Genomic DNA, 27,681 nt, shown 5'->3' with positions numbered 1-27,681 from the left:
GACGCGAAGGAGAACTAGCCTGCTCCTCTTTGAAGCAGCATCAGAAGATCTTTTGCATCTGCCTGAGTGAACAGATAGTTCCTTATTTAACATTCCATTTCAAAGCCAGCGCTTCCAACAGTGCAGCAACCTCTAAATATTGCATTGTTGGGGCCCCGCAGGGATCAGTGTTGCGGCGGCCTTTGCTGTTTGTGGTTGATACAAATGATTTTGACATGAATGTAGAAGGGTTGACCAGGAGTCTCGTGGGCGATACGAAAATTGGTGGGCTGGTAACTCTGAGGAGGATAGTCTTAGATTACAGAAGAATGTAAATGGGCTGATCAGTGGCACATGGAATTCAATCCAGGTAAGTGTGAGGTGATGCACTTGGGCAGGGCAAACAAGGGAAGGGAATGAATGATGAACGGGAGGACCCTGAGAAACAATGAGGATCTGAGGGATCTTGGTGTCCATCCACACCAGTCCCTTCAGGTAGCAGCACAGGTGATTAAAGTGATTAAGAAGGCATATGATATACTTGCCTTTATTGCCCGAGGCATAGAGTTTAAGGGCAGTGAGGTTATGCTGGAACTATATAAAATGTTGGTTAGGCCACAGCTTGTGTGTAGTTCTGGAATCCACATTATAGGATGGATGTGATCGCACTGGAAAGAGTGCAGAGGAGATTTACCAGGATGTTACCTGGGCTGGAGAGTTTAGTTATGAAGAGAGATTGGCTAGACTGGGGTTGTTTTCCTTGGAGCAGAGGAGACTGAGGGGGGACATGATTGAGTTGTATAAAATTATGAGGGGCACAGATAGAGTCGGCAGGAAGAAACGTTTCCCCTTGGTGGAGGGATCAATGACCAGGGGGCAGAGATTTAATGGGGCTGTGAGGAAAAACCTTTTCACCCAGAGGGGGGTGGGAGTCTGGAACTCGCTGCCTGAAAGGGTGGTGGAGACAGAGACCCTCATAACATTGTAGAACTATCTAGATGTGCACGTGCGATGCCAAGGCAGACAAGGCTATGGGCCAAGTGCTGGAAAATGGGATTAGAATAGTTAGGTGATTGTTTTTGACCGGCACAGACGTGATGGGCTGTATGGCCTGTTCTGTGCTGCAGACATCTATTACTGGACTGTCAACCCAGATTTTTGTGTTCAGGTTTCAGAAGCCCAAGCTCGCTGACTAAGGCGCGAGAGTTTTGCTAACTAAGCCAAAGCTGACAATGTCAGGTTAGTCTATTCTATAGTTATATTAAAATGATGCTCACTTTCAGAATCTAACGTCTCAATTTAAACAACATCATGAAACGTTTACCGTGCAGGAGCATTAGAAAAAGGAAGAGGCCTAACTATTATTTTTGGTAATGCTCCTGCAGTGTCTTAGTGAGATGTTTTATACAGAAGCTGTATACACACAAGGTATTGGAGAATTTTAGACAGTCCCTACATTACTCTTCAATTCCAGCCGACCAAACATATGGGGCGGGATTCTCCGACCTCCCGCCGCGTCGGAGAATCGGCGGGGGCTTGCGTGAATCCCGCCCCCGCCGGTTGCCGAATTCTCCGGCACCGGATATTCGGCGGGGGTGGGAATCGCGCCGCGCCGGTTGGCGGGCCCCCCTGGCGATTCCCCGGCCCGCGATGGGCCGAAGTCCCGCTGCTGGAATGCCTGTCCCGCCGGCAAGAATCAAACCACCTCTCTTACCGGCGGGACTAGGCGGCGCGGGCGGGCGCCGGGGTCCTGGGGGTGGCGCGGGGCAATCTGGCCCCAGGGGGGTGCCCCCACGGTGGCCTGGCCCGCGATCGGGGCCCACCGATCCGCGGGCGGGCCTGTGCCGTGGGGGCACTCTTTTCCTTCCGCCTTTGCCATGGTCTCCACGATGGCGGAGGCGGAAGAGACCCGTCCACTGCGCATGCGCGGGGATGCCGTGAGCGGCCGCTGATGCTCCTGCTCATGCGCCGCACGGCAAAGTCATTTCCGCGCCAGCTGGCGGGTCACCAAAGGCCTTTCCCGCCAGCTGGCGGGGTGGAAATCAGTCCGGCGCGGGCCTAGCCCCTCAAGGTGAGGGCTGGACCCCTCAAGATGCGGAGAATTCCACACCTTTGGGGCGGCGCGATGCCGGACTGATTCGCGCTGTTTTTGGCGCCGGTCAGCGGACACCGCGCCGATTGCGGAGAATCCCGCCCATGAAGCACGGTAGCCTTGTGGTTAGCACAATTGCTTCACAGCTCTCGGGTCCCAGGTTCGATTCCGGCTTGGGTCACTGTCTGTGCGGAGTCTGCACGTCCTCCCCGTGTGTGCGTGGGTTTCCTCCGGGTGCTCCGGTTTCCTCCCACAGTCCAAAGATGTGCAGGTTAGGTGGATTGGCCATGATAAATTGTCCTTGGTGTCCAAAATTGCCCTTAGTGTTGGGTGGGGTTACTGGGTTATGGGGATAGGGTGGCGGTGTTGACCTTGGGTTGGGTGCTCTTTCCAAGAGCCGGTGCAGACCCGATGGGCCGAATGGCCTCCTTTTGCACTGTAAATTCTATGAATCTATGAATCCCTATTTGGCGGGGGAATCCTCCGCACCTTCAGGGACTAGGCCCGCCCCGGAGTGGTTTGCGCCCCGCTGGCCGGCGGGAAAGGGGCTTGGCACCACGCCAACCGGTGCCGAAGGGCCTCCGCCGACCGGCGCGAGTCGGCGCATGCACAGGAGCGCCAGTGCGTGTTGGCGTCATCCCCGCGCATGCGCAGAGTGATTTGCTTCCGCACCGGGAATGGCGGAGGACCACAGGATCGGTGGGCCCCGATTGCGCGCGGGCCAGGCCACTGTGGGGGCACCTCCCGGGGCCAGATCCCCCCGCGCCCCCCCAAGAACCCTGGAGACCGCCCGCGCCGCCAGATCCCTCCGGTAAGGGACCTACTCTAATTTACGCCGGCGGGACCGGCAACGAACGGGCAGGACTTCGGTCCATCGCGGGCCTGAGAATTCGTGGAGCCCCGGGGCCCATTGAGTCGCGCGGGTCCCGCCATTCTCTGAGGCGGGCGGCACGACTCACGCTGGGGCAATTCTTTTGGGGGCGGGAGAATTTGGAGGATGGTGGGGGTGGGATTCACGCCGACCCCCGGCGATTCTCCGACCCGGCGGGGTGGGGGTCGGAGAATCCCGCCCATGAAATAGGACCAGCTGTAGGAAATTTGCCCCACCATTTACTGAGAACATGTCCAACCTTCAACCTCAACTCCACCTTCCCACCCTGTCCCCACATCCCTTAGTTATTTTAGCACCATAAACTTCATCGATCATTGTCTTGAATACATTCAATTATTGAGAATCCCCAGCCCCCCGGGGTACAGAGAAAATAAAGACTGGCATTTATATAAGCACCTCTCATGACCACCAGATGTCCCAAAGGGCTTGACAGCCAATTAAGTGCTTTTGAAGTATAGTCACTGATGTTATGCAGGAAATGCAGCAGCAAATTAGTGCGCAGCAAGCTCCCACAAACAGCAATGTGATAATGGCCAGAAAGTCCATCTGGCCATGTTGACTGAAGGATAAATATTGAATTCCAAAGATTCACAAACAAATGGCCACTGAAGAAACAAGAAAGAAATTGGACTGTCTCAGAGTCCCAGGATACCCTGTAGCTCTGATGTCATATCCCATTTGCGGTTCCAGAGCTGTTTTAGTGGAACACTTTAGGAGGCCAGCGGTAGTGGAACAAGGCTTTATTTTAAGCGATGTACAATACTCTGCCCATGGCAGTAACTCTCCACAATCACAGTCCCAGTTGGGTCAAGCAACAACTCTGGGCCTTGCTTGGGCCGGCTTTTATGTTAAGGTTCAACGAGCTCCAGCTGGGTGGCCACCCACAACCTCCCTGGGAAAGCCCGTACTCCACGGGTCCCTCGGGGAGATCGGCAATGGTTTCCACATGGTCCTCATGGGTGTCATGACAGCACTAATGTTCCACATAAAATTATCTGGTTGGTTGAGATCAGGAAGAAATGTTCCTCTCATTCAATCTTAATTTTGTATTGATTTTATTCGCATTACCCATATTTTATCCCTTCGCACAGGTGGCGGCATTAATTTTAATAATCTTTATTGTCACAGTAGGCTTACATTAACAGTGCAATGAAGTTACTGTGACAAGGCCCTCGTCGCCACTTTATGGCGCCTGTTCGGATACACAGAGGGAGAATTCAGAATGTCTAAATTACTTAATAGCACATCTTTCGGGACTTGTGGGTGGAAACCGGAGCACCCGGAGGAAACCCATGCAGACACGGGGAGAACGTGCAGACTCCCAGGCCGGGAACCGAACCTGGGACCCTGGAGCTGTGAAGCAATGGTGCTACCTGCTGTGCTACCGTGCCACCCATTAACATAGAATTTACAGTGCAGAAGGAGGCCATTCGGCCCATCGAGACTGCACCGGCTCTTGGAAAGAACATCCTACCCAACCCCACACCTCCACCCGATCCCCATAACCCAGTAACCCCACCCAACACTAAGGGCAATTTTGGACACGAAGGGCAATTTAGCATGGCCAATCCACCTAACCTGCACATCTTTGGACTGTGGGAGGAAACCGGAGCACCCGGAGGAAACCCACGCACACACGGGGAGGATGTGCAGACTCCGCACAGACAGTCACCCAAGCCGGGAATCGAACCTGGGACCCTGGAGCTGTGAAGCAATTATGCTATCCACAATGCTACCGTGCTGCCCATTAGGGTTGCCAATCCTTCAGAATCGTCCTGGAGTTATTGGGAATTAAATATCGGGCACTGCTCTGAGTAAATTAAGGAAGGAAAATCGCATGCACTGTGTATGATTTTTTTTTCTCCATTTGTTTTGAACATTTTTGTTTATTAATGGTAAATGGATAGGGAAGGAATAAACTGTTGGCAGGAAGATCATGTGGCAAAATCTCCAGGTCAACGGCTAGATACCTGAGCAACACTGTTGCCTGCTATTTGCTTGCATTGGCTGTTACCTAATTGGTCCAAATGGATATTGTGGACTGCCATTGAATCCCTCCTCTTGCAGACCATCATGTGCACGTTCCCTGGGAGAGCTAAAGTGGTGACCTAATTCAGGTGTTTTATCTGGGGAAGAAAATGAATCTGATCGGGTTATTCCTCCAGCTCCATTCTTTCCTCTGGTGACGGTGGGTACTGGGGGAGGAGGGAGGGGAGGGGGAGAGAGTCATGAACGAAGGGGCATGACCCCAGAGCTGGGTTGCCCAGCAGCCACGTCAGGAAGCACTTTGTCACACAGAGGACACCAAAATCTGAACCTTTCTTCATCAAAAGGCAGTCGAAGCTGGGGATCAATTGCAAATTTCTGAACCGAGATTGATGGAGATTTGTTAGGCAGGAATATTCAAGGTTATGGTGAGTAGATGGAGTTATAGGTCATCTGTGATCTAACTCAATGGCGGAACAGTCTTTGACAGCTCAATGGTCTCCACCTGTTCCTATGTTTGGAACTAACGAACGCCTCCACAGTGTGGGACATTAGTAAAATTAGCAGTGGTGTGTCACAGGCTGCCTTGGCTTGTAGAATATTTGGTGGGAGAATCTTCTCTCCTGCTGTCAATTTTATTTCTCTCCAGAATGTAGTGCGATCCTTGCAGCTCCAGCGTGCGCACGTTGCCCTTTCGTACCCCTGCTGAGAAACCAGTGTGAAACCTGGTCAGGGTGAATGGCAAAGGGCTATTTAGCTGTGAAGGCATCACGGTGGAGTCCAAACTCACTAATTGCCCGTGTGCACTTTCCTGTCATGGCAAAACTGCGTCGCAATCATAAACGGGGTCCCTAGCTGAATGTCCATTCACCCTCACCCCCCCGCCAACTAAGCCAGAGGAACAGAGCTAGGTCCTCCCTTAACAGTAATCTCAGACAGACCATTTCACTCAGTCCAGGCCCGGAGCTTTCTGGTCTGGGTTGGCTGAGCTATTCACAACCTCAACCAACCCAACCATCCAGGGGGGGGTAATGTCTTTCACCATTAATCAATTCCTTTTGGGAGTTGAAAACATCCATGAAACCCAAACTTAAGAATGGGTCAACTAGCTGCTCCTACAACCGCACATCCCCTGTCAAATCCCACCTGCGGAAATAGTGAAAAGGAATTATAGCAAGTTAAGGGCTGGCAGTAAAATAAATAAGAGCAAGAATGTTGTAATATCTGATGCCGTTTGGAGAAGGGCTTTGTTCCCCTATCTACTGAGGCCCTTCTGCAACTCTAGTCTCACAGTGTTTTTTAAAATTTGTTCATGGGATGGGGGTATTGCTGGCAAGGCCGGCATTTTTCGCCCATTCCTAGTAATAATAATAATCACTTATTGTCACAAGTAGGCTTCAACGAAGTTACTGTGAAAAACCCCGAGTTTGCCTGGAGAGGACGATGCTACGTCGCTTAACCGCCGCAATGCGTGCTGTTCATTCTAAACGCTCTCAACACAGCGAGGGATGGGCAGTGAATATAACCACGTTCCCTCAATGTCCCTGTCCTTACACCTCCAAATCTACTTTCCGTGTGGGCCCACAGGCACCCTCTACATTCCCGACACTTCCTCTCATACACTCATCCCACAGTAGCAGAGTCTGGCCATAAACACTGATTAAACCATTTCTCCCTCAGTCAGAGACCCATAAAATCTATTTCCTCGGTCATTCACTTTCCCTGGGCGAAATTCTCCGGAAACGGAGCGATGTCCGCCGACTGGCGCCCAAAACGGTGCCAATCAGACGGGCATCGCGCCGCCCCAAAGGTGTGGAATGCTCCGCATCTTTGGGGGCCGAGCCAACATTGTGGGGCTAGGCCGACGCCGGAGGACTTTCCGCCCCGCCAGCTGGCGGAAACGGCCTTTGTTGCCCCGCCAGCTGGCGCGGAAATGACATCTCCGGGCGGCGCATGCGCGGGAGCGTCAGCGGCCGCTGACAGTTTCCCACGCATGCGCAGTGGAGGGAGTCTCTTCCACCTCCGCCATGGTGGAGACCGTGGCCGGAGGCGGAAGGGAAAGAGTGCCCCCACGACACAGCCCGCCCGCGGATCGGTGGGCCCCGATCGCGGGCCAGGCCACCGTGGGGGCACCCCCCGGGGTCAGATCGCCCCGCGCCCCCCCCAGGACCCCGGAGCCCGCCCACGCCGCCTTGTCCCGCTGGTAAGGTAGGTGATTTAATTTACGCCGGTGGGACAGGCAATTTATCGGCGGGACTTCGGCCCATTCGGGCCGGAGAATCGAGCGAGGGGGGGGGGGGGGCCCGCCAACCGGCGCGGCGCGATTCCCGCCCCCGCCGAATATCCGGTGCCAGAGACTTCGGCAACCGGCGGGGACGGGATTCACGCCAGCCCCCGGCGATTCTTCGACCCGGCGGGGGGTCGGAGAATGTCGCCCCATGACTCTATTCTTGTTACTGCTTGCTATCAGTCTGAAGACATGAATGCACCTTATCCTCTGCTGCCACATCTTTTCCATTGAGTACAGCTCTCAGGGTTCTGCTGGAGTCAGGGACATTAGAGGTTAAGACACAAGCAGGTTTAGTAAGAGATTAGTGGGTTAAAACAGAAAGTTCTCTTGAAGGTGCCATAACTCACCACCAGTTTCATTCAGAATGGTTGGCACTGATTCATAACTGGTACCCACTGTAACAAATAAAACAACATGAGCTTGCAAAACTAGGCTGGAGAACTGTGGAATTAGAGAGTGGGGAGGGGGGAGGGGGGGGGGAAACGCTATGGAAGAGAGAGGACAGCTGTGCATGAGGGAGGTACGGATATGGAGGCTATGTCGGGGATGGAGAACAGCATTTGGGAGAGTAGACAGTAGGAGGACTGAAAGAAGGGACAGAGGGAAATGCAGGGAAAGGGGGAAGAGAAGCATTTTAGACATAGAAAGGGAAGCAAGAGGGGGGTGGGGGGCGGGGGGGGGGAGGTTGGGCTGGTGATGAAGATGTGCAAGATATCAAATAAAAAGTTGCACTGGGGAAAGCATATGTCCAGTGATACATTACTGATCAGTGAGCTGAATATCAAATATCAAAACACATGTCATATTAAAACAAATCAGGTTAGCAGCAATATTTCAGTGTGATTAAAAACTCAAAACAGCAGCATGACTGAGCAAGCCAGCCTTTCGACAAACGACTCAGCCAGAATTCAATCCGATGTGGGTGAGGAACACATCCCCAATCTTTCAGGAAGGTGGGCGGAGACGATTGCGGAGTGCGTCCTTGATCTTCAAGAGGTTTAAAGGGAGACTAAACTAGGGAATTGTGGGAGGAGACCTGAATAATGTCCTCCCCCCCACGCTACCGTGAACCTCCTCAATAATGTGACAAATAACATTCCCCTAGATCTAGACTTCTACTCATTCCTGATAAACATCAATCTCAATCGAAACTAACCAAAACTCCCTTAGGAATTATTCGGAAGTGCACATCAAACTTGGGCCTCCAGGTTGCACAGTTGCTTCTTAATGAAGTTGGGTGGTGGTCAATATTCAGCTGCTTGAGCGTCAACAATTGGAAACTGGACCACAGGATGAGTGGTTCTGGACCTTAATATTCCAATATTATCCACAGGAGTTTCCCGAGGGCGCTGCCGATTGGAGAAAAGGTTCTCCACATGTTTGCCTGGAGTTCCCAATGAAGGAGCGCCGAGGTTACAGCGGACGATTGGGAAAAATCCTGGCAGCCACGTTTTGGCCACAAGTTCAATATAGCGAGGAGGTATTCGGAATTGTCGGGTCACTGCTAATGGAATTCTACACAATAGGATGGGAAGATTCTCAACATATTCAAACTGGTTTGCAGGTGCAGCAGGTAATTAAAAAGGTGAATGGAATTTTGTCCTTCAATGCTCGAGGGATGGAGTTTAAAAGCAGGGAGGTTATGTTGCAGCTGTATAGGGCGCTGGTGAGGTCACACCTGGAGCACTGTGTACAGTTTTGGTCTCCTTACTTGAGAAAGGACGTACTGGCACTGGAGGGGGTGCAGAGGAGATTCACTAAGTTGATTCTGGAGTTGAGAGGATTATCTTATGAAGAGAGATTGAGTAGACCGGGACTATACTCATTGGAATTTAGAAGAATGAGGGGGGGATCTTGTAGAAACATATAAAATTATGAAGGGAATAGATAGGATAGAAGCAGGGAGGTTGTTTCCACTGGCGTGAAACTAGCACTAGGGGCATAGCCTCAGAATGAGGAGGAACAGATTTAGGACTGAGTTGTGGAGGAACTTCACCAAAGGGCCATGAATCTGTGGAATTCCCTGACCAGTGAAGCAGTTGAGGCTACCTCGTTAAATGTTTTTAAGGCAAAGGTAGATAGATTTTTGAACAGTAAAGGAATAGAAGGTTACGGTGAGCGGGCGGCTAAGTGGAGCTGAGTTCACACACAGATCAGCCACGATCTTCTTGAATGACGGAGCAGGCTCGAGGGGCCAGATGGCCTACTCCTGCTCTTAGTTCTTATGTTCTAAGGAACTGAAGTGGCCAGGAAGGAGTTCAATCTACTGGAGGTCATGCATGAATTCAGATTGAAGATGAGAGGGTTTGATCCTTTGAATTTTCTACAATGGAAAAAGATTTGGTCCATTTGGATTTTATGCAATGGGAATAAATGGGAAGAGGTTTAGTTACTGAAATGTTGTACAATGAAATTAATATGTGTGTACATAAGTCTGAGCTATGTCTATACGTGCTGAGAAATAGAATTCAGATAACTAACGAGGTTATTCATACACAATTTATATTTATATAGTGCCTTTAATGTATTAAAATGTTTGAAGATCAGCATTATTATACATAACTGACACCGAGCCACAAATGGAGATCCTGGATCAGATGATGAAAAGCTTGATAATGTTCTAATGAGTGTCTTAAAGGAGGAAAGCACGATAGAGAGGTGGAGAAGTGCAGGGTGGGAATTCCAGAGCTCGCGGCAAACAAAGGTGCAGCCACCAATGGTGGAAATCGGGGGCGACCAAGAGGGCAGAACTGGAGGAAGCGAGACATCTCAGAGTGTTGTGGGATTGGAGAAGGTTACAGAGATAGGGAGAGGGGGAAGAAAGGTGAGAGTTTTAAAAACAAGTCTTCCTTAAGTAGGAACCATGGTATTAGTTGATAAGGGTTTGCCATGAGTCACGATATGGGCATCAGAGTTCTGGGCGACCTCAGATTTGCAGAGGATGGAATGTAGGAGACGTGTTCGAATACAGAGAATCCCTACCGTACAGAAGGAGGCCATTCAGCCCATTGAGTCTACATCGACCCTCTGAAAGAATACTAGGTCCACCCACCCCCCCCCCCCCCCCCCCCCCCCGCCCTATTCCCATAACCCTGTAACCCCATCGAACCTACACATCTTTGGACACCAAGGGGCAATTTGATAGGTGAATTTGACATTCCAAATTCTCCCTCAGTGTACCCGAACAGGTGCCGGAATGTGGTGACTAGGGGGCTTTTCACAGTAACTTAATTGCAGTGTTAATGTAAGCCTACTTGTGACACTAATAAAGATTATAAATTTAGCACGGTCAATCCACTAACCTGCACATCTTTAGACTGTGGGAGGAAACCTGAGCACCCGGAGGAAACCCACTCAGTCACGGGGAGAAGGTGCAAACTCCACACGGACTGTCACCCGAGGCTGGAATTGAACCCGGGTCCCAGGCACTGCGAGGCAGCAGTGCTAACCACTGTGCCACCTTTGTGTCACCGTGCCACACTAACTAGTCAGGTCTAGAAGTGGGAAAGGAATGAACGAGGGTTTCAGCAACAGGGGCAGCACGTAGCACAGTGGTTAGCACAGTTGCTTCGCAGCTCCAGGGTCCCAGGTTCGATTCCCGGCTTGGGTCACTGTCTGTGTGGAGTCTGCACATCCTCCCCATGTCTGCGTGGGTTTCCTGTGCTCTAGTTTCCTCCCACAGTCAAAAGATGTGCAGGTTAGGTGGATTGGCCATGATAAATTGCCCTTAGTGTCCATAAAATAGTTAGGTGGGGCTACTGGGTTACGGGGATAGGATGGGGTGCTCTTTCTAGGGGCCTGTGCAGACTCGATGGGCTGAATAGACTCCTTCTGCACTGTAAATTCTATGATTCTATGAGATGAGCTGAGACAGGGTTAAAGCCGGCCCATGACACAGAGATGGAAGTGCGCCATCTTTAGTGCGAGTGCGGGGCCAGGAGTTCATCTTGTGGTCAAATGTGACGGCTGACAAAAACAGCCCCGTAGACCTGGTTGCGAATGTGCTGTGGTAGCAAATGCATCGCACCAAAAACACAGCACAAAATGTCACTTTTGCGATCAAGCTTCTAATCTTTAGAAAATCTTTAAAATAATTCTTTGTGGCCCTTTCTGAAAGTGCTATTTGTGTTGCTGGTTGTGACGGAACGGGACACTGCTCCACTCACAAAGAGGCCACAATGAGTCCAACCATCAGACGGGTTATTGTCTTTGAAATAAATCACTGCGGTCGAGAGATCTAAACCTTTATGGGCGTTTACATCTCCTGAACATGCATTCTAAATGAGATCCAGCCTAACCGGGATCCACCCACAACATTCACCAATCACTGGGTTGCTGCATTCACTCCCAGAGAGGGCTGAGGCCTATACTGCCTTCCGTTGACTACGAATTGGGTAAGTGTTGCTCAGAACCTCCATCGAGCTAACCTAATTTTGTCCTACATCTGCCGAGTGTTGTGGAAACAGCACCATCCAACCAATAATGTTACAACAGTGGAAACAGAGCTGGTATTTTCTTAAGCAATCAGTGGGTTGGCTGGGGGAGAATTGTTAGCGGGTTCCTGCGCTTGGGAACGCCGCCCACAGATGATGTTGCCGACAAGGACTGAATACGTAAGAACGGACTCACTGGGGAGCCAGTCAGAACCAGGAAGGCTCTTTGTGCTGTTATCACACAAACTCGCTGCTGCTGGGGTCAACCAAGTAGGAAGTGGATGGGTGGAGATTTGTGCTTTTTATTTTAAAAAAAATTGAAGCATTTCCGCCTGCTACATCCTGCTCGTGAAAAATCCGCCCCATCCCGATGTACGTCTCCAATGGTTCAATCCCTCTCCCAGCCCGAAAGAGACATCTCTACGTGGCAGCCTAGATAGTTAGTACCCACTAGCTGACAATGCTGGTCAACCAAAAGTGATCTTGTCCTCGCCAATCCTTCCAGGTGCTGCAGTCAGGAGGGAGAACCTCGGCGAGTTTTATTTCCCTTTTGTCTGGCCCGAGGCCCTCTGCCAAAACCCAAAATATCACCTCGGCTGAGATCGGGACAGAAACTGTGACCTTGTTGGGTGTCCGGCGATCTGTCCTGAACTGGGCAATGCAATCAGCGGCGCCGATGGTAGCTTGTTGGATTCCCAGTTTTCAAGCCTGGACATTATTGTTGAGGAGGTCTTGCAGATAAATAGCTCACACCCTCATAAATTGATAGAGCACAGATGGAGGCCATTCTGTCCGTGGTCCCTGTGCTGACTCCTTGAAAGAGCTGCCAACTAGTCCCACTGCAACGACCTTTCTCAATGGCCTTGCAAATTTTCTGTCACCAAATACTTCTGCAATTCTCTTTTGAATGTTGTCAGTGGACTCTCTCCTACTGGTCTTTCAGGCAATACATTCCGGATAAAACCGCTTTGCTGCATGAAACGCAGTTGCCCTCGGCTCCCCCTCTGGCACTCGCGTCAACTACCTTAAATCTGCCTCCTCTACTTACCAAACATTCTGCCACTTGAAAGAGTTCATCCTTACTTACTTTATCAAATCCCTTCTTCATTTTGATCACCTCTCTCCTAATCTCCCATTAACCTCACTGCTCTAAGAACATCCCCAATTTCTCTTGTGTTTCCATGTAACAAACATCCCTCATCCCAGGTAGGAAACCTCCTCGGCAACCACTGTAAAACATTCCTTTGCCTTCTATTTAGTGAGGACATTAAACTTTAAATTGAGCATTAGCATAACATAGAAAATATTTACTGCGTTCACATTAAAAGTATTCAAATGTTACTATCGCAATTGTTCATTTTTAGGCTGTAACGTTTTGCAGCAGGTCTGGAACATGGTTCACATTGGCCTGCTGGGGACAGACCCTTGCTGAGCTAGAGGTCCCTGTGGTATTGGGCCTCAGGTCTCATTTGTTTGAGACAGCAGATCACGGGCATGGATACTGATGCAGACAATTGTACTGTCAGCCTGCAGAATCCCTCCAGCGAGACCAGGGAAGAGAGGAGGGTGGGGAGAAAGCAATCAGAAAGCTGGAGAGGAAGGGATCTGGATGGGGAGTGAGGCAATCAGGATTGGCCAAGTGGAGTTGGAAAGTAAAATCCTGGTCTTCTCGACTCCGTATTTGAATAAGAATATTCACAATGATTGCCATCCCGGTGACGGCAGCTGGCAGTCCCGTTCAGCAGCTGTTTCAGGTATAAACATCTCCTTGGATTCCTATACCAATGTGGTGCAAGTTGTACTACCAGCCTGTACCCTGTCCGCCATTTTGGACACGTTGAGCATTTGTGAAATGGACAAAGTCCCAGTGAATTTCAGTAAATGCTACCTGTATGGATGGCACTGACTGGTTAAAGTGTCTGGTTAACTGGTTGAAGTCTTCACAAATGAGGACACAATAACATAAGCTCATAAAATAAAGGAGCAGAAAAGGCCATCTGGACCATCGAGCCTGCTCCGCCATTCGATCATGGTTGATCCCATCCTGGCCTTAACTCCACCGTCCTGCCCGTTCTCCATAACCCTTCAACCCATTACCTATTAAAAATCTGTCTAACTCCTCCATAAATGTACTCACCGTCCCAGCATCCATCAAACTCTCGATTAGCAAATGCCACAGATTCTCAAACCTTTGGGAGAAGTAGTTTCTCCTCAACTCTGTTTTAAATTTGCTACCTCTTATTCTAAGACTATAACTTCTCATTCTAGAACGCCCCACAAGAGGAAGCATCCGCTCCACGTCTACTTTATCCAGACCTATTATCATCTTGTACACCTCAATTTGATCTCCCCTCATTCTTCTATACCAGAAATGTTGGGGAAGACAGAATTTGGTGAGAGAGAGGAACTGAAAGAAATCTACATTAGTAGGGAAATGATGTTGGGGAAATTGAAGGGATTGAAGGCCGATAAATCCCTAGGGATTGATAATCTACATTCCAGATTATTTAAGGAAGAGGCTCTAGAAATAATGCATGCATTGATGGTCATCTCCCAAGAATCTATAGACTCTGGAACATTCCTACATGTTGGATGATAGCGAATCTAATCCCACTATTTAAAGAGGGAGTTAGAGGAATTATTGTAAGGTTAGCCTGGTGTCGGTAGTGGGGAAAATTCTAGAGTCCATTATAAAAGATTTATGGATTTATAAAGGGAAATTGTGTTTGACCAATCTACTGGAATTCTTTGAGGATGTAACAAGTAGAATTGATGCCTGTGATGTGGTTGATTTCAGAAGGCTTTCGACAAGTTTTCGCATACGACATTAGCGTATAAAATTAAAGCGCATGGGATTGGGGGTACTGTATTGAGATGGATAGAAAACTGGTTGGCAGACAGGAAACAAAGAGTAGGAATAAACAGATCTTTTTCCAAGGGACTGGCAGTGACTAGTGGAGTACCGCAAGGATCGGTGCTGGGACCCCAGCTATTTACACTGTACATTAATGATTTAGAAGAGGAAACTAAATGTAATATCTCCACATTTGCAGACGATACAATGCTGGATGGAAGGGTGAACAATGTGGAGGTTGCAGAGATGCTTTAGTGTGATTTGGATAAGTTGAGTGAGTGGGCAAACACACTATAATGTGGATAAATGTGAAATTATCCACTTTGGTAACAAAAACAGAAAGTCAGGTTATAATCTGAATGGTTTTGGATTGAGAGAGGAGAATGTGCAATGCGTCCTGGGTGTCCTCGTACACCAGTCGCTGAAAGTAAGCGGTGAAGAAGGCAAATGGTATATTGGCCTTCATAGCGAGCGGATTCGAGTACAGGAGCAGGGATATCTTGCTGCAATCATACAGGGCCTTGGTGAGACCACATCTGGAATATTGTGTGCAGTTTTGGTCTTCTTATCTGAAGAAGGAAGTCTTGCACTGGAGGTAATGGAGCAAACATTTACCAGACTGATGTGGGGGACAGGTAGAGAGGTGGATTTGAGACCAGGAAGAGATCAGCCATGATCTGATTGAATGGCAGAGAATGCTCGAAGGGCTGAATTGCCTATTTCTGCTCCTAATTCCAATGTTCCTTTGTTCCTAAAGTGGCAGGAGAGATTATATTCACTGGAGGTTACAAGAATGATGGGGGATCTCATAGAATCCTATAAAATTCTAACATGACTAGACAAGGTAGATGCAGGAAGGCTGTTCCTGATGTTGGGGGAGCCCAGGACCAGGGGTCACAGTCTGAGGATACGGGGTACTGCATTCAGGACTGAAATGAGGAGAAATGTATTCTTTACCACGAAAGCAGCTGAGACCAAAACATTGTGGGTAAAATCTTCCGCTGTTCATGCTGGTGGGATATTCCCATCTCGCCCACAGCATACCCCCTCCACGGGCTTCCCAGTGGCATGGGTGGATTCAAGGGGAAATCCCGTTGGCTGTGGCGGGACCAATAGTTCTTGGCGCTGGCCAATGGCAGGCCGCTTCCCGCCACCGAGAAACATGTTGTGAGGAGGCCAGAGAATCTCACCCTGTATGTTTTCAAGAAGGAGTTAGGTAAAGCTCTTGGGGCTAATGGGATCAAAGGATATGGGGGGAAAACAGGATCTGGGGCGAGATTCTCCGACCCCCGCCGGGTCGGAGAATCGCCGGACGCTGACGTGAATTCTCCAGCACCGGATATTCGGCGGGGGCGGGAATCGCGCCGCTCCGGTTGGCGGCCCCCCCGCGCGATTCTCCGGCCCGAATGGGCCGAAGTCCCACAGCTAAAATGCCTGTCCCGCCGGCGTAGATTAAACCACCTACCTTACCGGCGGGACAAGGCGGCGCGGGCGGGCTCCGGGGTCCTGGGGTGGGGCGCGGGGCGATCTGGCCCTGGGGGGTGCCACCACGGTGGCCTGGCCCGCGATCGGGGCCCACCGATCCACGGGCGGGCCTGTGCCGTGGGGGCACTCATTTCTTTCCACCTCCGCCATGGTGGAGACCACTCCGCATGCGCGGGAATGCCGTCAGCGGCCGCTAACGCTCCCGCGCATGCGCCTCCCGGAGATGTCATTTCCGCGCCAGCTGGCGGGGCACCAAAGGCCTTGTCCGCCAGCTGGCGGGGCGGAAATTAGTCTGGCGCGGGCCTAGCCCCTTAAGGTTGGGGCTCGGCCCCCCAAGATGCGGAGCATTCCGCACCTTTGGGGCGGCGCGATGCCCGACTGATTTGCGCCGTTTTGGGTGCCAGTCGGCGGACATCGCGCCGATATCGGAGAACTTCGTCCCAGGTTACTGAGTCGGATGATGATTATTCATGAATGGCGGAGAAGGCTCATAGAGCTGTATGGCCTCCTCCTGCTCCTATTTTCTATGTGTCGCTGTCGCTGTTTAATTCCTGAATCTGTGCCCTGCATGGCACAATCCTCTCTAAGGATTGTTGGGCACTTTTCTTTGCAACGCTCTGGTTGGAGCAATTCGTTCCTTGGCAAGGCTGCAACTGTTGGATAAATGGATAGCCTAAATTTGTCATGAGTTTTGTCAAGGGTTAAATACTGGTCTTGTCAGCGATGCGCACATGCCTTGAGTAAATAAAATGAAACTACCATTCGAGGAACTCCTGGTTGTTCTCACCCTGTACCCTGAAACTGATGGGCATTGGGATCTTTGGCGTCATATTCTGCAGGTCCCCTGGAAGTGCGCCCAATCCATCATAAACCATCGATCAATAAACTCTATCCTTATTGGTGCACAATGAACACCTACTGGGAGTGAAAACGTTTGGGGAAGAACTTGGAGAGTGGGGTGCAAGGGGGTTGATACTTACTGGTCATAACCCTGATTGTGATGGGGTTTTTCTGCTGGATGGTGTGTGTGAAGAGGAACCGAGCATTACAGATGTAATCGAAGCGAGCATCGCCACGCACCACGTTGGAGAAGTAGAGGTCCCCGTTCAGGCCCTGAGACACGCGCTTGTCCTGAGGAATCGACTCCATCACTGAAACAGACAAGAGAAGATTCAGTACACCAAGTCTCAATCAGCACCCTCAGAAACACAATCCCCCTCAATTCACAAGAGCTCCAAGGAAACGCCTCGTGTCCGTACATTTTACAGATGTCACTTTGTTCATTTTCTGTCACCCACTCAATTCTAAATATTTATAGTTTGTGTATTACAGCTGACACATCCATCAGAATCACATTGGCTAGGATTTTCCAGCCGTTCACACCGGAGGGATCGACTGGTCCCGTTGACGGCAAACCCCCGTCTGTGGGTTTCCCGGTGGCGGGTGAGGGGGTGCATAGAACAGGGGAGCCCGTTGACAGTGGCAAGATCCGAAGATCCCACCCAATGAATTGAGTTATTGCTCCAGGCTCTTCTTCCCATTCAAAGTCCCGCAGAATATTATCTTATGGAGCATCCTTAATGTTTAGTGATCTAAAATACGTACCACTCTTTGATAACCTCCTCCTTGTTCAGTGTACTACCCACCCACCTGCACTTTCCACTGCTCCAATATATCCCCAGTGTCCCTATAATGAAACATTCCCCATTGTAGCTATCCCAGGTCCCTCGCCATAGCCTAACCAACAGACTCTGGTACTATCGCTATAGTGCCGCACCTTATAACAACATAAGAACAGTCGGACAGTTAAAGACCCCCTAGCTCATCCGGCTTCCCCCAGACAATTGTGATTCCTCATGTATCCCAATGTGCATTCACTCTCCACCCTACTTCTAGGAAGAACTACTCCCCGCAAAGGGTAGTGAATTTGTGGAACTAGTGCGGTGGAATCTGAGTCAGTAAATGGTTTCAAGAAGGAGGTAGGTATATTTCTGATAAGAAAAAGCAGATTAAAGGGATATGGGGAACAGCTGGGGAGGTGAATTTGAGACCAGGAAGAGATCAGCCACGACTGATTGAGTGGTGGAGCAGGCTCGAAGGGCTGGATTGCCTACCTCCGCTCTTAATTCCTGTGTTCCTGCGCTTTTACTCAACAACCATGTTATATCCTAGAAGAGATGAAAAAGCAGATAAAAACTCACTCCAATTTGGGAGAGGAAAATTGGGAAATTCCTTGCTGACCCATCTAGGTAATTGGAAATCATCTGGGAATGGGTCCCTGAGCTCACTCTGGCCCTGAATTTCCTGCAGGAGCTGCCTTCTGTAAGGGTGATGTCTACCTCAGAGACAGGCCCAACGTTTGCTCATTATACAGGCCATGTGACATGCTTTTATATCCTCGCAATTTATATGCTTGACTTTTCCCAATTTTCCTCTGCCCCTTTCCCAAAGTTGCTGACTCACATCGAGACAGTAATGCCAGTGAGAACGAGGGTTGGAATCAGACAGATCAGTAAAGGAAGGGAACTTAGGGGAGGAAGAGAACTGGAGAAAACAAGTAGTGAAAAGAGGATAAGGTGAAGAATCAGGGAAAAAAGACTACGGGAAACAGAGAGAAAGAAAGAAGTGAGAAATGGGAAATGAGCTAAAGAGCAAAGAAGGACAGAGGGAAGAGAGGGAGAAAGTTGAGAGAGTGGAGGGAGGCATCGTGTTAAATTTTTCAATTGGTCTGAGTTTAATTATGAGTCTGGTAACTGATCTGTGCTCACTATAGTTGATTGATTAGGCCTGGGTGTGGACTCAGAGCTAAAGTAAACAGAGAAGCTGCCGGAAGCTGAGCTGGGATAAGCACGGGTACAGACATGTTGTGATTGTGGCGTGTAAAGGCCTTCCTCTTTATTCCCTAATTCCCCTTCCTTTTATTTTGCTGTTATCATTTTTGATCCATGGGTGATTAATGGACATGTGTCTTTAAGTCAAGCAGCAGCGAGAATGAGGAATTGAGAAATTACAGGAGCGAACACTCTGCCAGGCTCTGCTAGTTTGAACAGGAGCTTCAGACTTTTTGGCACCGGAGAGATGGGATGGGATTCGGTTTGACTGATTGGCTGGGGGCCAATGAATTGGCTCGAAAGGTTGTACTCTGCCCGGTAACAGGTAGTAATTGGACGCTGTGGAATGATTTTCAGAGTCCCAAGGAGCTCAGTTTGACTTCTGGAAGAACAGAGTCAAGGGGCTTGATTCTCCACCCCGCCGCACCACATTTCTGTTTCACCCCGCCGGCAGGATTCTCCGTTACGCCTGCTGGTCAATGGGGTTTCCCATTGTGGGGCAGCCCCAAGCCATCGGGAAACACTCGGGCTGCCGGCAAAATGGAGCATCCCGCCGGTGGAGAATCCAGCCCAGGAAATTTCTCTCTCCTCTCCGGGTTTTCTCCAGAAAGGCTGAGAGTGCTGTATTTCTGGAACTGCAGTGAACCTGAATGAATGAGTCGCCAGGCTGTTAACAAGGACCAGGACCCCCTCTCTCTTTCCCCAGAAAGGCCTGAATGAATCTACAGTAAAGCTTGGACTGAAATTAGAGTTTGAGGAGGAGTAAGGTGCTGGAAACAACCATCTTAAGCAAAGTCTCTTTTTCCCTTGTACTCATATTTTATTTTACCCCTTTCTTCCCCTTTTGTGTTTGTCTGTCCTGTGTGTTTATAGAGGGTTGGGGGAAAAGTAAAGCAGAGAATTAGGAATTAGACCAGTTAACCAGTTGTATTTGCTGCCTATTTCATTACAGTTCTTGTTATTAATAAATCGTAATCGTGTTCACATTTACAAACCCGGTGACTGTAATTATTGGGCAGCCAAGGGCCAAAGACTTTGGGTACTTTTCGAAGAATGATCGATTAATTCACTTGTGTTGTGACTCTGGGTCAAGTGGGGCGAGAATTGACCGCGCGCTATCCCAGACAAGTGATATTGCAAAACGCTGTAAATAAAACTGTTGCACGCTTAGAATCATAGTTAGAATCATAGTATTTACAGTGCAGAAGGAGGCCATTCGGCCCATCGAGTCTGCACTGGCTCTTTGAAAGAGCACCATACCCAAGCCCACACCTCCACCCTATCCCTATAACCCCTTAACCCAGTAACCCCACCCAACACTAAGGGCAATGTTAGACACTAAGGGCAATTTAGCATGGCCAATCCACCTAACCTGCACATCTTTGGACTGTGGGAGGACACCGGAGCACCCGGAGGAAACCCACGCACACACGGGGAGAACGTGCAGACTCCGCACAGGCAGTGACCCAAGCCGGGAATCGAACCTGGGACCCTGGAGCTGTGAAGCAATTGTGCTAACCACCATGCTACCGTGCTGCCCTTAGATACTCGTGTCATCTCTGAAATTCCTCAGAGATATGTAAAATATACAACAGGAGTGGCAGTCAAAGAGAGTGCTCTTTCGGAGTGTTGCTGAATGGCCCCCTTCTGTACCGTAGGGGTTTCTAAGATTCTGTGTAAAGATAGCAAAAACAAAGGTGGGTAAAAATTATCTTTGTCATTAGCGTCAAATACAATCGTCGTGAATTGGCAGCAAATATTGCGTTACTGTTAACGGAGGTCAAGGTAGGTACGGTGTGTGAGGTCGGGGATTCGGTACGAGCACCTTTCGCACTACAGGCAATGATCACCTCTAAAGTGGCACAAGAGGAAAGGAGAAGGAGACACGAGAGCTGAAGAAAGGTGCCCTGACCCACCACACTCTGAACACACAATAAAGTAAACCTACATCGACCATCCTGCTGATTTCAGGGATCCCTGCATGAACAAATAGTTAACAGGATATAAAAGCCCAAGGATCAACTTGGTCGGACTTACAGCTGTCCATCCAGAAGATGACCGGAGGGGGGAGACCAGCCGGGGGTTGGCAGGGTAGAATCAACGGTGCTCCTTCCTGAACCACAAAGGGCTCCAGGATCTCCTTCCTCCACAGGGGGGCCTCTGGATGTCACAGAGAGAGAGAGAGAGATGGTCAGTCATAACATATCACAGGAAACTTAGATTCATCCCGGCAAGAGACAAATAGAAACAAATTTGAACAAACTGGACTCCTCTGCTACGATTCAGCCACCTTGAGGTAGAGGTAGATGTCCATGGAATTGATAGAAAGACGAACAGAATGCAGTAAAAGGGAAAAAGAGAAAAATTCAAACAACGTTTAAGAAATCTATAACTTGAGGCAGGAGGGATATCACTAAAAACAGAAAATGCTGGATATATTGCATGGCTGATAGAAGGGAGGAATCAGGTTAATGACCTGGGGTTAATGGGGATGTCACCCGTTGACCCACCCCGCCCCTTGCCTGCTTTTGGGAAGGCCCACCACATTAAAGGCACTGAACTGGGTAATGGTGGGCCTTCCCTCGGATCAAGAACGCCGGGAGGCGGGGCTAAGTCCAACCCACCAAGAGCTGCCGACCGATCAGAGGCTGGAGGATTTACTGCACGGCAGCACCACCAGGGAGGCGGTGGCTGCAGCTGGTACTACACACACGCGAGGCCTAGGACTTCGCTGGACTCCGGGCCACAGGTGAAGATGTGGTGATGCCGGCGTTGGACTGGGGTGAGCACAGTACAAAGTCTTACAACACCAGGTTAAAGTCCAACAGGTTTGTTTCGATGTCACTAGCTTTCAGAGCGCTGCTCCTTCCTCAGGTGAAGATGGCAGAGTGAGTGAGGGGGTTGGGTTTACTCTCATTGCCCCACCCCCCTCCCCAATGCCGGTTCTCTTGATTAGGTGTGGAGTGCCTTTGAATGAGGGACAGCAAACCCCCCCCCCCCCCCCCCCGCCACCCCCCCCTCCCCCCCACACACACACGTTTTCCTGTTGTGTTCCCCACATGGTGCGGAAAACCAGTGGCAGTGAGCGAGGCCCACTTCAACGTCTGAAAGGGGGGTTGGGGCAGGTAGGCTGTCCACGGGCCTTCCCGGCCTTGCGGGCGAGATGGAGGAGGGGGGGGGGGGGCCCCCATATGCCATCCTCCCGCCTGATTAAGTGCCCCTGCGCCACCAAAGGGTATTAAATTTCACCCAATCATTCAGGTCAATGACCTTTCAACAGACCTGGGAAAAGTTGGAAATGTAATAGGTCTGAAGCAAGTAACACCAGTTCCAGCGTTTCCTGTCTTTATGTCAGATATTCTGCATTCATGAAAATTCAGGGCTCCCTCTCGTGGTAGTCATGGAGACGCTAAGGAATCTTGACCAACAATATGTGTCAGAATGGAGTTTAGAGGGGATTTTTAATAAAGGAAACAAAACACTTGCCTTTCTTTTTTAAAAAAATTAGAGTACCCAATTCATTTTTCCAATTAAGGGGCAATTTAGCGTGTTCAATCCACCTAGCCTGCATATGTTTGGGTTGTGGGGGCGAAACCCACGCAAACACGGGGAGAATGTGCAAACTCCACACGGACAGTGACCCAGAGCCAGGATCGAACCTGGGACCTCGGCGCCATGAGGCAGCAGTGCTAACCACTGTGCCACCGTGCCGCCCAACGCTTGCCTTTCTACAGTGTCCTTTATGATCGCTGGTTCTACTAAAGCGCTGTCAGTCAATGAAGGACGTTTGAAGTGTGGTCACTGCAGAAATGTAGGAAGTTCAGCATCAAATGTGGGCACAGCAAGCTCCCACAAACCGCAATGTGATAACGACCGGATCATCTGTTTGCGTTAGGTTGATTGAGGAATGAAATATTGGCCTGGACACCGGGTTGGCACCAGGGGCAACTCGCCTTCTCTACTTTCAAATAATGCCATGGGATCATTGACTGAAGGCAGGAAACGGGGGACAGGTTCGGGGAGAGAGCGGCAGAGAGAAAGGCTCAAGGTTCCTCGCCTGGGGAGGGGGAAGAAGGGAGAAGGGACCGGTGCCCCAGTCAGAGGACTGAAGAGCACAGGCCGGTGTCGGCTGTCAAGATCAGTCGGGGATTAGTTGACGAGGCCGGTGATTTCCGATTTGGGTTTGGAGTCCAATGAAGAATTGGGGTAATGGGCGAGACATTTAGACATTGGGCTCCATAGCGATTTGGGTTATCCAGTCTCTCACACAGAAACACAACCTGGTCTCATTCAATCGGCAGGAGCCGTCATGAGCATTTTGATTTGTGCTCAGGTTGTGGGCGATCGCTGGTAAAGCCACCGCTAATTACCCATCCCCAGAGCAGCTCCCCAGACCCGTTCAGAGGGCAGTTAAGAGTCAACCACAGTGCTGTGGGTCTGGAGTCACATGTAGGCCAGATCAGGTAAGGACGGCAGATTTCCTTCCCTGAAGTGCATTCGTGAACCAGATGAGTTTCTAACAGCAGTCCAGCCATTTCATGGCCACTATTACTTCTGCTGAGGTGGGATTTGAATTCATTTTCTACGCATGAATGGACCAGGTCTCTGGATTATGAGTCCAGTAACATAACCAATCTCTGATGACACGTGCTACACAAAAGGCAGTGACTATTTTGAACTGTAACCCAAATAGAACAGATTCAGTCATGTCTTACTGGAGACTCGGAGGACTATTTTATGGGAGAGTGCAGTCCCATGGTCATTTCTGGCTGAGCACTGATACTCTCCCTCATAATCCTCCGCTCGGCCACTGTAACGAAAGTCCATCGTGAGGGTCCCCGAACGTGATCTCATCGATACTCTGGGATCTTTGGCAACGTTGAAGAACTTTCCATTGCGAGTCCACGAGAAGCTGTGGAGACAGAGTCAGCCCATTGGTTTGTGTTCCAATACCTAACAAAGATATCTGGGACAAACACTCTTTCCACAAGTCTATTTGGAATAATACTCATCTGTGTCTTTCCGAACTTAACCACACTGATAATCTTTCTGGGATTTCATTCTGAATAGCAAAATGGGGATTCTTTCGATTGACCTTCTCCAGATAGTGACACATTTTTGGAGACCCCTAGAAAACGATGGTGGACGATGCTAAACAGGTTAGGTGAGTGGGGAAAGATCACGGGCGGGATTCTCCGTTTCAGGGACTTTGTCCCCACGCCATCGTGAACACTGTGGCCTTTTACGCCAGAAAAACTGGCATCAAAAGGCCACATAGTCACACCCTGCAGGGCGCTAGCCGGGATCCGTCGTGAAACTCGCAGCTACAGCTGCAGATACGGGCCCCCACACTTTCGGGTCTGAGGATCACGGCGGCGGCCTCCAGTGGCCGCACCGTGCTCCATGGCGGACTCAGACCGCGGAGCTGGACCACGTAAATAGTGCCCCCGATCGGCCGCGTGCCCGACCCGGACCACCGGCCCAAAAATAGCCCGGTCCCGTATGAGGCACCCCCCTCCGATCGACCCGCCCCCGACTATGGCAGCTGTGGACGGAGTCCGCAGCCGCCACCTGAGTATCCCGAGTGGCTGGGACCATGTTACATACACGCCGTCGGGACTTCAGCCGGTCGGGGGCAGAGAATAGCGGAGCGGGCCTCTGGCAATGGCCGCAGGGAGAGGATACGTGCCGCGGCCTACTCTCCGAGTACGCTGCTTTTCGGGGCCGGAGAATCCAGGAACCGGCGCCGGTTCCGATTCCATGCGCGGAAATAGATTATCCGCCCTATGCCGGACGCGATTTCAGCGTCGGGGTGCGGAGAATCCAACCCCTGGTAAATGGCGTACAATGTGGGAAAATGTGAAATTCTCCATTTTGGCAGGAAGAATAAAAAAGAAGCATGTGATCCAAATGGTGAGAGATTGCAGAGCTCTGAGGTGCAGAGGGATCTGGGCGTCCTAGTGTATGAATCATAAAAGGCTAGTATACAGGTACAGCCAGTAATTAGGAAAATTAATAGCATGTTATCATTTATTGTGTGGGGAATTGAATGCCAAATAGGGAGGTTATGCTTCAGTTGTACAGGGCACTATCGGGACCACATTTGGCGAGGCTTGAGGGGCTGAATGGCCAACTCCTGCTCCTTGGTCGTATGTTCGTAAGCATCAGCCTATTCTGCTTAGGTCTCTAGAGTGGGACATGTACCCACAATCGTCTTGACCCAGGTGCGAGTGCTGTTTCCTGAGCTAAGGTTGGCACCGGGCTTTAAAGGTTTGTAGAAAAACATTAAAAAGGACAAAAAGGCAGCGCACGGAAGCAGATCAAACAACTCCCTTTTAGTTTCACAGACATCTAGTCTGCAGAACGAAGAACTAAAATCAGCGGAAGCAAAAAATAAACGCTGCAAACTCAGCCATTCTACTTGACATTTGGATCCATGCATTAACCTGACACCAGCAGTAATTTCGTGACAGGGTTACAATAACCAGGATTCAATCACAAAGAAGATCAGGCTCCGATCTCTATGAAAAGGCAGCAGGATTGTATCTGCAGAAAAACATCCATCGCCTGCCCAACTTGGGACTACACAGCGAACGGGACTTCCAAATAGATTGAAAGGCACAGCAGCTCAACTAAATCAAACCGCGACCCAATAATCTTTCGAAGGTTCCAGACAAGGTGAGCGGGACAGAGTCACACCAAACATGATTACAATACAACAGGGAAGAGGGACTTCAGTTGACGTGAAGCCACGAGGGGAGTTGTAATTGTTCTCCTTGGGGGAGGGAAGACTAAGGAAAGATTTCCCCCCCCGAAATTTAGATTCTTTTTTTTCCCAATTAAGGGGCAATTTAGCGCGGCCAATTCACCTAACCTGCACATCTTTGGGTTGTGGGGGTGAGACCCACGCAGACACGGGGAGAATGTGCAAACTCCACACGGAGAGTGACCCGGGGCTGGGATCGAACCTGGCTCCTCAGCGTTGTGAGGAAGCAGTGCTAACCAATGCGCCACCATGCTGCCCAGGTTAAGGAAAGATTTAATAGAAGTATTAAGAATGGTTAAATTATCATAATAAAAAATAAATATCTGGTCCATTAGCAGAAATTGTTGCTTCATAGCACTAGGGTCCCAGGTTCGATTCCCCGCTGGGTCACTGTCTGTGCGGAGTCTGCACGTTCTCCCCGTGTCTGCGTGGGTTTCGTCCGGGTGTTCCAGTTTCCTCCCACAAGTCCCTAAAGACGTGCTGTTTGGTGAATTGGACATTCTGAATTCTCCCTCTGTGTTCCCGAACAGGCGCCGGAGTGTGGCGACTAGGGGATTTTCACCGTAACGTCATTGCAGTGTTAATGTAAGCCTACTTGTGACACTAATAAAGATTATTAGATTATTATGGGTCAGTAATCAGAGGATACAAAAGAGTGAGATTGGGTAAATGGGCTGATGGATTCGGCAGCAATGTTTTCTGACCTGGAATTCATTGCTCGAAACAGTGCTGAAAGCAGATTAAACAATAACGTACAAAAGGCAATTGGATAAATACTTGAAAAGTAAATGATTTTTCAGGGGGAAGAGCAGGAGAGCGAGACAAGATTGGCAGGTTTCTCCAAGAGCCAGTACATGTTCAATGGGCTGAATGGCCTTCTTTGCTGTATCATTCGACGATACATTTATTCGGGGTCAATTTCTTCTCGAATTCCCGTTCTCCAGAGCAGGCACTGAGGCCGAGATTTAGCGGAAACCCTGTTCACAATGGTAGCAGAGTGGAGGTAGTCCTGAGGAAACTTTCCTCCACTGCCAAATATCATTTAACATCGTCAACGCGAGATTATCCCTGTTGTGGACTTTGTGCCACTGCAGTACTTGGTTCCGTACAGCAGAGGTCGCTAATGCCACATTGCTCACAAGTGGCCACTAGTGCGAGATACCATGCACTGCAGGGTGTCGAGCATTTCCCCCAGTTCTGCGCTCACCCCCTCTCGTCATGCTGAGGTCCTGGGTGATAATGCACCCCCTCACATCATTGTAACCGTAAAGAAAGAATACGTACGCAGGAGTTGGGTTTCCCTTCCCTTCGCAGTAGATAACTACGTTATCCCGGGGGTCTACGATGTAATCTTTTGGAGACTGTTTGGTGATGGTTGGAGGCTGTGCCACTGCAAAAAATAAATGAAAACAAGAAGTAATGAGGATCATGAACATATTTGGAACAGCAGCACAGACAGACAGAATAGCAGCCTAATCGTCTTTCTCATCCCTCAACACCAAGCTCTTTGGTCAACTTTCTAAGTTGAAATGGTGACCCTCTGTCCGACGGAGATGTTGCAGTCGAGTAGGCGGCACCCCTGTGGCTGAGTCAGACAGTCTGGTTTCAAATTGTGGGCAGCACGGTAGCACAAGTGGATAGCACTGTGGCTTCACAGCGACAGGGTCCCAGGTTCGATTCCCCGCCGGGTCACTGTCTGTGCGGAGTTTGCACGTTCTCCCCGTGTCTGCGTGGGTTTCCACCTGGTGCTCCGGTTTCCTCCCACAGTCCAAAGACGTGCAGGTTAGGTGGATTGGCCATGATAAATTGCCCTTAGTGACCAAAAAAGGTTAGGAGAGGTTATTGGGTTACGGGGATAGGGTGGAAGTGAAGGCTTAAGTGGGTCGGTGCAGACTCGATGGGTCGAATGGCCTCCTTCTGCACTTTATGTTCTATGTTCTAAATCCCACCGCAGGACTTGAAGAACAAAGAACAAAGAACAAAGAAATGTACCGCACAGGAACAGGCCCTTCGGCCCTCCAAGCCCATCGTCACGACTATGCTGCCCGACTAAACTACAATCTTCTACACTTC

The 27,681-nt window shown here is 49.9% G+C and overlaps 1 protein-coding gene across 13 annotated transcripts in view; it reads right to left on the bottom strand.

Annotated features, from left to right (window-relative positions):
• The window catches only part of nfasca (neurofascin homolog (chicken) a), a 338,294-nt gene that overhangs the window by 118,124 nt on the left and 192,489 nt on the right, over nucleotides 1–27,681 (bottom strand). For 10 of the 13 annotated variants that reach the window (XM_072480092.1, XM_072480091.1, XM_072480095.1 and 7 more), the window contains 5 exons: nucleotides 26,893–26,998; nucleotides 23,558–23,754; nucleotides 20,880–21,002; nucleotides 16,992–17,162; nucleotides 7,587–7,634 (listed from right to left, as the gene is read on the bottom strand). In XM_072480092.1, the coding sequence (XP_072336193.1) occupies nucleotides 7,587–7,634; nucleotides 16,992–17,162; nucleotides 20,880–21,002; nucleotides 23,558–23,754; nucleotides 26,893–26,998 (645 nt within the window). The remainder of the gene's footprint in view (nucleotides 1–7,586; nucleotides 7,635–16,991; nucleotides 17,163–20,879; nucleotides 21,003–23,557; nucleotides 23,755–26,892; nucleotides 26,999–27,681) is intronic. The other 3 variants (XM_072480097.1, XM_072480098.1, XM_072480103.1) reach the window with 1 other exon arrangement.

The sequence above is a fragment of the Scyliorhinus torazame genome, chromosome 17 (assembly GCF_047496885.1).
Source record: "Scyliorhinus torazame isolate Kashiwa2021f chromosome 17, sScyTor2.1, whole genome shotgun sequence".
Lineage (NCBI taxonomy): Eukaryota > Metazoa > Chordata > Chondrichthyes > Carcharhiniformes > Scyliorhinidae > Scyliorhinus > Scyliorhinus torazame.
Note: the sequence above shows the minus strand (reverse complement) of the source record. Positions and strands in the feature narration are given on the sequence as shown.